Raw genomic sequence first — 12,030 nt, 5'->3', positions numbered from 1 at the left:
CTACCGAGATAGCTAGTTGGCTAGCGAGCATATTTAGATAGCTATCTATAGATGATAGCTTTCTAGCTTCAGATAGATAACAGATAGATGAGAGCTTGCTAGCTTCTGATAGATAGTTAGATATATCTAGTTGGATAGCTAGCATATTTAGACAGATATCTCTAGATGATAGCTTGCTAGCTTCAGAGAGCTAGCTCCTATTTCTACCAAAGTCATTTTCTGGTAAGACACTTGTGCTTTTACTCATGTTTGTGTCTGAGGGGAAGAGGACCGGCTTGTCGAAGGTTAACTCAAGTACATGTTTGTCCACAAGACAATCAAATCATGTCAATATCGCTCAGGTGCCTCGACACTAATCCTCGCTGAGGTGTGTCAGAAACTTATCTCCATCTCAGTGTGAGACGGCAAGCACTTAAAGAGGCAGTTCATTAATTTGAATCACTCCGGGCTCTGCTTTTTGGCTGATAAGTGACACTTATCAGCCAAAGCCATCTGGAGGATCTCGCCTTCCAGCGATGACTGTCTTGCTCAGGTGGAACACCAAACATCCATCATAACGTGCCGCACCGTCCTGTCGTCGGCTTCAGAGGTGAGCGGCTGCAGCGTCCTCCCTCCTGGTGCACTCGTGCAACGCAGCAACACAACAACACTGTCAGACAGAGTGCAGACACGGTTCTGCGTTGACCCGCTAAGCAGCGTGGGATCACGCTGAGTCGCGACACAAACATGAAGCTGCTCCACCTTTCGCCTCCTGACAGATGCCACAGATTACACACAGCAAATTGCTTCACTCGAGTGCTTGAAAGCACACAAACACATGAAAATACTGTAAACAAACCTCACAAATTGCGCTATTATCATTTTCCTGTGAAATTTGTTTAAGATAAGTGTTGTTGTTGGTTTTTTTTTGGGGTTGTGAACCTGGCCCTTTAATAGGTTCAGATAACAACTAGTTGTGCACTTTTCTTTACAATGTGTACAAACAGAATCACTACCCAAATAATAATAGTATAATAAAACAAACAAAGAAAGTTAATCAACAGCAGGACCAACCGTGAAAAAACAACAAAAAAAACCTAGAATCCAGAATGATAAAAGAACACTTTAAGTTTTGATTTAAAGGAAGCTACTGACTCTGCTTGTCATATTTCCTCTGGCAGGAAGTTCAAGAGACTCTTACTTCAAAAGATCAGTCCTTCTTGGTTTTCAGTGGAGGATCTGGTGCAGTTAAATGTTAACTGGACAGAGTTGTGCAGGGATACAATATGTGTACCTAATAAAGTGGCTGTGTAACTGCTGCTTTTGTCCATCGGTTTCAAGGTTTGACATGTTGTGCTCCCAGGGAGGACTTTCTTCATGCCTAGAACTGTTTTTTTCATTCTGATCTGACCTCCGGCACCAGCAAGGCATAACCAAGGCATAACATGCTAAATTTCACTTTCACTTCACTATAGGACGACACCAGCTGTCAAAGTGCCACGTTTCATTATCTGCTTTCCTCTAAATCTGAACATAAGGATCATAGAAGAGCTGGAAATAGTGACTGAGACCATTAACTCCTCAGGAAAAAGTTTAGCGAAGTTGTAAATCAAAATGAGTTATTTTTGCAACCAGCAGAGTCGCCCCCTGGTGGAAGACTATCTCCATTTCTCATATACCATCTATGGTAACCTATTAGGAGTTCCTGAGATTCTCAGACCAACAACTATGTCATGTTCAACGTCACTTGCTTGGTTTGAACTTCACTACGGTATGTCCACAGGCCAAAAAGCAAGGAGCTGCTGCCGGTTGAACAAGTGTACCTAATAAAGTGGCAGGTAAAATGCTTAAGTAATAACAAAGAATTTCCCTCAGGGTGTTTCCTGACTGACAGCTCAGGAGTTGATATGTGAACCACAGTATGTGGGAGTAGAAGTATCTGCAGTCATCAGACAATATCCGCTGAATAATATCATTACCCTTCATTAGGGTCAAACATTTAAACCCTCGTGTCTCATCACTGAGAGAATATCAAGGTGAAATCTGTTGAAAGTGGCCTTGCTTTATTCAGAGGAGGAGAAACAGAGCTCCACTGATAAATAATTTGTCTGTTTACTTCTGAGAGGCACAGCAGGGTCTGAATCCAGGGGCTGTTGTCATGTTTCTCCATCAGAGACGGCTGTCAGGAGACGCATCACAGCCAAGGACCGCTGTTCCACCGCTGTGCCCGGCACAACTGTCACCGCGCTCTCGTCCACGGGCCCAGCGGCACGTCACAGAGTCAGGGGGAGTGTCATTTGCCGCGTCTTCATCTGACATACGCTACAAAATTCATCTCTCATGACCTCCAATTTCTTGACATTTCAAATGGCTTAATTGTCGTGACTAATGCTCGATCTGCATTTTTCACCTGACAGGCCCAGAGTGAATCAATAGCCCGCAGTCAACTGTCACATTTTCAGCAGAACGCTGCTGACATCAGCCGGGCTTCTTTCCAATGTTTCACCTCAGTGACTCAGCCAGGTCGCTCACAGGTCGATCTGTGTGGCATCAGAGCAGTGGTGACACAGTGGTGATTTGATATCTATCTATCGATCTATCTATCTATCTATCTATCTATCTATCTATCTATCTATTTATGATAGCTCACTAGCCACTGATAGCTATCTAGCTAGCTGGATAGGGAACATTTATATAGATATCTATAGATGATAGCTTTCCAGCTTCAGATAGATCCTGTAGATAGCATATTTAGATAGATATCTATAGATGATAGCTTTCCAGCTTCAGATAGATACTGTAGATAGCATATTTAGATAAACATCTAGCTAGCTAGCACAGATAGATGAGAGCTTGCTAGCTTCTGAGCGTTAGGTAGACCTAGCTATCAGATGTCATTCAACATCTGTAATTTACCTGAATGATAGACCAACATTAAAGATCATGTGTGTGAAATTTAGGTGAAATTATTTGCATTTGGCAGAAATTGAAGATTCATTTAGTCCACTTATTGTAGTACATTCACTTGAAAAGAAAAATTTGGTTTGTTTTTCGGAGTTATTTTTTTCCATGGTTGGTTTTAGAATAGAATATTTTTTTTCTGAGTTTAGAGAGCATTTGAAACAATAAACACATCCATTCCTTTATTGAGAGCCCGATTTAATGGTAACAACATGGACGGCTTTGTTTAGTATAATCAAGTTTTACTTTGATCTGGGTTTAAGACACTGGACGATAGTCCTGTCTTTAAGTCACATAGATAGTATTACCAATAGCTTGTCGACTTCACTCAGGCACCTGAGGACTTTGCGGTTGTTCAGAAGGAAAGCCCATTCAGACGATACGGTAGATGGTTGATGGGGCATGTATGTGTGGGCAGGAGTCACTTGCAGGTTGGAGGTTCTCGCAAGAGTTTGAAGTATCCCGATAATTCAGAAAAAAAACACTCGTGTGCAGTTGTATGATTATCTTTAAGCATCCTTATTAATCACGCTTATATGCTTATATGTCTAAATGTTGTGGTGCGTTCCATTTTTCGTTGGAAGTCAGAATCTCAGAGTTCCTACTTTGAAGTTTCAAGTTGGAGCAACCTCACAAACTGACACAGGATTACAAGATGGCTGCCACTTCTGTAAACAGTAAAAACATGGTATTTTTGCACTTCTGTCTTATTTGTTTCACACTAAGTCATTCAAACACATAGTGCTGTTCTTTTTTTTCTTCTTTTAATCCGTGTACGATAAAAAAACGCTGTTTGGGTTAGCAAAATACTGATTGACTGTTTTAGCCTTGCTAAGGATGGCCAGAGCCAGAAATACGGAACACTGTCAGAATCAGCAGTGACGTCACTTCTGGTTCTGACTTCAGATTTAAACGGACTGCACCATGGATCGTCACTGTTTTAGTCCTGACTCCAACGCTCGTCTCTTTTCTGGCGTTGAATCAGCTGCACGTACACTCACAGACTGTAATCAGATCAATGGATGTGACTGAGCTCTTGGATCAATCGCCAGAGGTCAGCGGCTCAATAGACGAGGGAGAGACTCCTCTTGTTTCTCTTCTCATTAATTGAATTTCTATTAGCTCGACTGTGGTGCTGCTGAATAGCTTAATTGCGGTGGAAAAAGGCGGAGCAGAGACGGCAGCAGCTGGCGTGCATTGTGGCGAGCTGGTCGTCCCTCCCTGTGATATCCACCATCTGCTGTCTGCAAAACAACTCATTTATATACTGTCACTTCCAGCGGCGCCTTTATTTATCAAGTGACCACTATGCAAATCACCTGCAGAAGATTTGGCTGATCTAATTGCCAGAATCTTAGGTTTCATCATGTGTCTGATTGTGGTTTTATGTGATGTTTTTTTTTTTTACTTGTCTCACTGAGAGACGACAGTGTACAGTTAGTTAGTTGCGACTCGGACTCACTAATTATGCCCAGTTCACTCCTGTGACACGTGAATGCGTTTGTGCGGGAGAACAATACAGGCTCGGCTAATTACAGCTGATGTGATGAGCACTAATTAAGACGAGCCTTCACATCCACATCACAGATGGATATTTGGTTTTCTCCCTGTGATATTAAGTATAACCTTGTGTGTTTACATTGAATAAAATAAAGTTTAAAATTCAATTTAGCAACAGCTGGATCTTTTAATGTTTTCCCTCTCATAGCAACAAGAAATGAAATATATGTTTCTCAAAGTATAGTTTATATATCATATAGACTTTGACAAAGCATCGTTATTTGGTTATTAGACCCATGTTTCCCACTGGGTCGGGACCCACAGATGGGGGTATTTGTTGGGTCTCCTAACTAATTTTTCAGAACTTTCTCCAACCTTTTAGCTTCGATTTGTGTGTATATGTTTTAAAAATATGAATTAAAAAATGTGGGACTGTCCCACAGAATTCAGAATTCTGACTTTAATCTCAGAAAATTAATTTTCAGAGATTTTTTTTTTTTTCGTAGTAACATTATGCATAAAATCATCTCAGATATTCAGATTTGGATCATCTTTAAAAGGGGATAGCCACGTCGAAAGATTGGGAAACACAGATGTAGACCACACCACTGAGAGGCACTATGTAAATACCATGTGTGCTGTACCTAATAAAGTGGCTTAAGAATGTTTGTAATGTTTGTGGCTTCCGTGCCTGACATAATTTGGCTCTTGGAGAAAACTAACCTGATCTATGATGTGTAATAATAATGTATCTGTTTAATCCTGTCATGGATATGATTATGTCATGTGAAGACTGGCTCGTGAAAGATCCACTCCTGTGTCAGGTCATCACAGAGAGAAACACGCCAAACCCAACGCAAACCCGATGAGTCAGCGGCTCCTCTTAACACGCTCACACGTTACATGTGCATGACATAATCGGTGATTGACAGGTGCGTGACATGAGCGAGCTGGAGCAGCATGCCAGGACAAATAAGAGACAGGAAGTTGTGCCGAAGCTGAACAAGGGAGGAAGAGTGGAACGTGTGTATGAATATGTGTATGCAGTCTTGAATAAAGTATGTCAAGTAAGTCACTTTTTTTTATAACATTACTTATGTAAAAGTCTTAAAGTATATCACATTTACTGTACTTAAAGTACTCTAAAGTAATTTTCTGATATAAATTGTAACTCATTTTAACTCAAGAACATGATCGCCTTGCGGACGAACATGTTCTTGAGTTAACCTTCGACGAGACGGTCCCCTCAGACATGTCTTGTATAAAGTACCCTATTAAAGAGAGACTTGAGTAAAAGTACAGGTATCTTACCAGATAATTACTTTGGAAAATCTCTCTGAAGCTAGCAAGCTATCATCTAGAGATATCTATCTAAAATATCTATCTAAATATCTAATCTAAACATGCTAGCTATCCAACTAGCTAAATCCAACTAGATAGATAGATAGGAAGAAATTCAATATTATAGCTAGCTAGCATATTTAGCAGCGTAAAGTACCTTAAGGGAGACGTGTGTAAAAGTACAAGTATCTCACCAGAGAATGACCTTGGTAGGAATTGAAGTCACTACTTTACAATAGTAAAAGTCTTAGTTTATGACATTTACTGTACAATTTTTAAAAGTAAGTTTTAGAAGTAAAAATATTACAAAAGAGAGAGGAGTGTGTGTAGTGTAAAGCAGCTCATCAAGACTAGAAAAGCTCTATATAAATACATACCATAATACCAACTCTTCTTCTTCTTCTGGTTTTATTTGGTAGTAACAAGTAACAAAGATAGTTAGAGGAAATGTAGTGCAGTAAAAGTACAAGTTGCAGGAAATATGAATCACAAAGTAAAGTATAGATACGTGAATGTTGTACTTAAGTACATTACAACACTGTGTGTGTGTGTGTGTGTGTGTGTGTGTGTGGTACCTCTCTGAGCGAAGGGTCAGTGATAGTGTCCAGGTTGACCGAGCCCTCGTACGTCAGGTAGTGGAAGACGTTGAGGGCACGCACTGCCTCTGGACCTCGCTGCTTGTAGCCGAAAATAAGGTCAATCCACTGATGCAGCTGACACGACACAAACTCGCTTTCCAGGGCCTGTCAGAGGCGAACGGGGCAATTAGAGGTGAGAGGCTCAGCAGCAGCAGCAGCAGCAGCAGCAGCAGCACAGACGGTCAAAGACACAATGTACCTTCTTCCACACAACAGTGACCTCAACAACACAGAACCAACTGTTGTGTACAAACATGACCTCTTTACATCACCATCGAACACCCAAAAGCTTCTGAAATTAAAGGTTAAAAACAACAAAAAAAGAAGTATTGAAGATATTTGTATGCATCTAAAGCCATTGCTAGTTTAAAGTCCAGTTGTTGGCTCCAAGAGAAAGCGACTGTGTTCGTTCTTTGCCAGTAAAGGCCCCGGTATACTTCCTGGAGCAGGGCACGCAGACCCAACGCGCATGATGCGAATTACGTCAACAAACGTGTGTGTAGGCCAGATTGTGGTGCAGCATCGCTCTAAAGCAGGAGTCTCAAACTCCACCGAGTGTCTAGTTTGGTCAGTAATGGCGCGTTTCCACCGACTCAACTCGCCTCGGCACGGTACAGCTATTTTGCGTATCCACTAGCGATAGTACCTGGTACTTTTTTTAGTACTTGCTCTGGTGACGTCGCCAGACTGCCGGCCACTGATTGGTCAGAGTGCCGTCACAGGAAGAGTCATGAGCGCGACGTCACGAGACACAAGAATCAAACCGAACAATGCCGAACTGCAGGTCAGTTAAAAAGACTTAATAATCGTAAATATGTGGGTTAATCTCCAACGGTTAACAGGGAAATGTCTAAAATCTCAATATTTAACAGAGGAGTCTGGTGTATTTAGCGACGGCACTGTTGATCACAATGTCTGTACTGATTCGAACGATTCAGTTACACTGAAAACAACTGCTTTACAAGTCACTGGTCACTCGTTTGTGTGTCGCATGTAAAACAAAGTCACCACAGTTTCATGCAGCCGTGCAGTGATGACTCCGCCCACCCTGAGTAGGTACTATTTTGTAGCGGAAAACCAACCTAAACCGTGCCATGCTGTGCCGAGGCGAGGGACCACGGGTGGAAAAAGGGGCTTAAGGGGCTGGTCAAGTGAAAAAAAGAAAAGACAAGACATTGACATAATAATACTTGATGACAGTTCACATAATTTCAAGATTAAAAAGTCTTGGTTTTGATTCGATGGACAAATGGATAAATAATTGACAATATAAATGGATTTATGACGCAAAAACCATACAGAAATAATAACTCGTTATAACTGCGGGCTGCAAGCCTGGAGACCAGATCAGATCAGGTGTGTCTTTGTCCACTTTTTTAAGTGGAGACAAAGACATGGGTTAGATACAACAGTATAAAACCCTGAGCAGCAGCAACATTGATAAATGACGTGTGAGAGTGAAACGGGAGACCGGATTTCTTGCGGTTGTGGATTTAACGCTGATGATTAGTATATGTATACATATACTCATGGAGGTCATGCAGTGATGTATTGTTCCATATGGAACCACATAATTCCCTTGCATGCTGGTGGAAGACTCTCTGCTGGAGGAATTTCCACTCCTCCCCTCGCGTCAGGAATAACAGCCATTACCGACAAAGCCTGCTCCAGCACACAGAGGCACAGTTTGCCACAGGGCATATCACGGCAATTGAAAGTGGCACATGCAAAGATGGGAGGGAGGGAGAACGGAGGGAACGAGGGGGAGGCATGCAGAGAGAGATTCCCTGACAGAAATGAAATAATAGAGGAAGGATAGAAGAGTGTGAGGCTCAGAGAACAAAAGAAAGACAAAAACACGGGGGCAGCATCACACACGCATCCTTCAACCGCGGGAAGAATATCCACTCTAATCCTCTTGTTTTTGGAGATACAGACATGTCCCCAAACAACTCGCAGCCTTTTGTCCTCCCCTCCCGACTCCCCCTTCTCTTCCCCTCTTCCACTCTTCCAGCCCACCACAGCTCACCGAGGCAGTGTTACAGGTACAGCGCAGGGAAAGGTCACCGCCGCAAAGACCAGCCCAGCTCTGTCACTCCGAGCAGCTGAAAAGGTCAAACGTGTTACGACGGCTTCACTTTATTTTCCCACACGTGATCCAAAAAAAAAAAAAGGAAAACAACCAAAACACCGCGGTCCACAAAAACCTTCTGAGACGAAAGCAGAAGACGAATTTAACAGCTTTGTTATTGAAGATTATTGTCTTCGTTTAGGGAGGGGGCTATTCATTATGACAGTGTTTCCCAAACACTGGGTCGAGACTTGTGGATGGGTCGTGGGAGGTTGTTTTTGGGTACAAATGCCTTGGTTCTCACATTCTGAAAATGTCCTCACTTTTTGAAAATAATAATAATTGAATAACTGTAACCTTATCCGAACTAAAGCCAGTATATATACTGCTACAGATTTTTCTTCCTGGTTGAATAACGCAGAAATATAATAAAAAAAAATAAAGATTATGTATATATGTTTTCAATAAAATGCATATATCAAAGGAAATTATGTGTTTGCCAAATACCCAAATGATATACGTGTTTTAGATGCGTGACTTCTTGAATCAAAGTTCTTCTTGAAGAAAAGGTTACATGAACCTGAACCTCACCATCCTATTGATCCTGACGAGGTCCTCAGGTTTCTGGGCCCAGGCTGGTAAGTCCACGTCACAGACCATGGTCCTGTCGTCCCTCATCCCCAGGTGGTAGCTGCTGCTGTTCACGAACATCTCTGGGAGGTAGTAGAACTCAGGGGTCAGCTCCTGATGGTTCATATAAGAAGAGAGACGTTAATAATTCAGCCTTTATTCAGACAGACGTGAATAAAAATGTATGTGTTTGTTTGTTTTTTCATATCCTGATTTCCTCCACGTCAGTCGTCTTTGCGGGAAACGGCCAAGAGAGACATGTTTTCATTTCCTAAGAGAAGTGCCGATGGAAGCGACTTCATGATGACACACCCTAGGTCCTTCTATGTACTAATTTCTTGTTTCCATGTATTGGCTGGGAGCAGGAATTGTGGTTAGCACCTTTAGGTCACTTTGGGTCTGACTGAACGTTAGCAGTAACAGTATTTAAACTCCCAATCACTTTATCTGAGGATTAGTGGTAGTCCGACTTCAGGAGATTCAATTTAGTGCAATTTCAGTCAAAGCAATTGTGATGGCGTTGTTGTTTTGTCTTCTTTTTTAAGCCCTAATCCTAAACTCACTGATACTAAAAATACCAGTCTGCTTCAAGCATACCCATAAGCCCCTTTTCCACCTATGGTCCCAGCTCGCCGGCACGGAACAGGTTGGTTTTCCACTACAAAATAGTACCTACCTACTCAGCATGGGCGGAGTCCTCACTGCATGGCTGCATGAAACTGCCGTGACTTCGTTTTACACGCGATACACACAAATGAGTGACCAGTGACTTGTAAAGCAGTTGTTTTCAGTGTAACTGAATCATTAAAATCAGGTAAAAAATTGACTTCTCTGAAAATGTCCTCGCTTTATGAAGAAGTCCTCGCTTTAACACTAAATACCCGCGCCGAGGCGAGGTGCGTCACATTTCAGTTGAAGGTTGATGAGGTTGACAGGTTGATGTTGTGAATTCTCGACACGTGCTTGTTTTAACTAACATTTGTTTTAGAAGCAGTGCCGACAGTATGCAAGAAAAGATCTGATTTGAGGAAGAATCTGATTTCTTCGCAGCAAACTGACAATATCATGCCCCCCCAAAAAAAAACAACTGTGAGGAGAAAAGGGTTCTGTATCCCACGGAGATGAAGCGAACACAAAACAAACGGACCTGGAGTCGACAGCGAGAGGTGCTAGTCCAGTTATTCCAGGCAGAGGTGTTAGGTGTGTGAAATGAAACTGACTTTTTCTTCCCGCTCTCTCGGCTCTTGTGATGGGGTCGTGACCTCAGAGTGGAGTTAAAAAAAGAGCCTGGTGTGATTCCACACACGGAAGACGAGAGCAAACATTTTCGCCCCCGAGTTTGTTTGAGTCGAGACTATTCCCCTCCAGGACTTTCTCACACGCCACACCGGTGTGGACGTAACCCTTCACTTTAATAGCGTATAAACCTCACATCAACACTCACCATTTCACAAAGCACATAAAAGCATTTTCTTTGTCAAGACGGACTTCTCACCTTCCACACAAATTAACATTTTAACACAACGTGGCACCAGCTACAGGTTAAAGAAAGTTAAAGAGAAATGCAAAATTCCTCACTTTTTGAAAATGTCCTCACTTTCTGAAAATGTCCTCACTTTCACAGCCTAAAACCAGGTCTTCACATGGACGGCCTCAACAAAGTCTTACCCCGAACCTTAACTATCACCAGTTAATGTCAAACCTTAACCACAAGCCCTAAACTTAGTTCCTCAGAAATTAGGTTCTGCTTCATTAGGACCAGGTTTTTGGTCCTGGCAAGATGTTTATGACAGAAAGAGGCAACAAATACAAGAACACACATTCTTAGTGAGGACACTCATAGACAAACTGTATTCCTTAATCCCTTACCCAACCACAGGCCCTAAACTTAACCAGTTCCTCGGAAATGAGGTTCTGCCTCATTAGGAGATGGTTTTTGGTCCTGACAAGGTCAGTGTTTACGACAGAAAAAAGAACACACGCGCACAGAAAGAGACAGGACATGTTAAACGAGGTCCCCTGTCTCGTAGAGCGTTATAAAGGAGGGAGCAGGGCACAGTTTATGAAAGTGTTTTTTTATGAATGTGGTGTTTGTCAGATTCAGTGGTAGTTTTGGAGTTTTTTATACTGCCTGTGGGATAAAAAACGCGTGGAGGCTTTTTAGGTTCCCTCGTAAATCACCCGGGTTTTGGGAGCGAGTTAGCGTGACATGGTACAGGCCGATAACACCGCAGCGTGTCTGCTGTTGGTCACTTTTCACCCATCGCACATGACAGGGGAGGTGAGCAGAGTAGCCATTCCTCCGTCCTCCCCCCTCCTGTTTCCGTCGCTCTCTCTCTCTCTCTCTCTCTCTCTCTCACACACACACACACTTTCCCTCCTCTTTACGTTTGTAAACTTCCCGCCGTAACTCACTGCCAAGCCGTTAAACCTGCCAGCTCCGTTTTTCAAGCCGGCCTCCCATGGCACCCATTAATTCTGCAACAGCATCGTAATGGGCTAACAAGTCAATCACACGAGCCTCCGTTGCTTTACACTGTGTCACCTTAATGACACGTTCGTCAGAATCTGTCACCGGTGCAGAGCTGCCGGACTCCCTCAGACAGCATGCTGGCAGGTATGTGTGTGTATATGAGGAAGTATATATATATATATATATATATGTACATATATACATGTATGTGTGTGACCGCTAATAAGAAAACGTCTGGCTGTGCCAGTTTAACCTGACTGTGTGTGACCCAGAAAACAAATGTCAGTGACCACTCACACCAGATACAATTTGCGCCGGGTGAAATTTGAGCTGGGCGCACACGGTGGAATAGTGGGTGGCATTGTTGCCTCAACACAAAAAGACCCAGATTTGCTGCCCGGTCTGACTGACTGAGTATTACTACTACTACAACTATT

The 12,030-nt window shown here is 42.6% G+C and overlaps 1 protein-coding gene across 1 annotated transcript in view; it reads right to left on the bottom strand.

The window, feature by feature from the left end:
- The window catches only part of LOC122773522 (neurobeachin-like), a 232,432-nt gene that overhangs the window by 18,994 nt on the left and 201,408 nt on the right, over positions 1-12,030 (bottom strand). The window contains exons 46-47 of the mRNA XM_044032280.1: positions 9,082-9,234; positions 6,357-6,524 (exon numbers count right to left, since the gene is read on the bottom strand). Coding sequence (XP_043888215.1) covers positions 6,357-6,524; positions 9,082-9,234 — 321 coding nt within the window. The remainder of the gene's footprint in view (positions 1-6,356; positions 6,525-9,081; positions 9,235-12,030) is intronic.

The sequence above is a fragment of the Solea senegalensis genome, linkage group LG8 (genome assembly GCF_019176455.1).
Source record: "Solea senegalensis isolate Sse05_10M linkage group LG8, IFAPA_SoseM_1, whole genome shotgun sequence".
Classification (NCBI taxonomy): Eukaryota; Metazoa; Chordata; class Actinopteri; order Pleuronectiformes; family Soleidae; genus Solea; species Solea senegalensis.
This window is presented reverse-complemented; position numbering and strand designations above follow the sequence as displayed.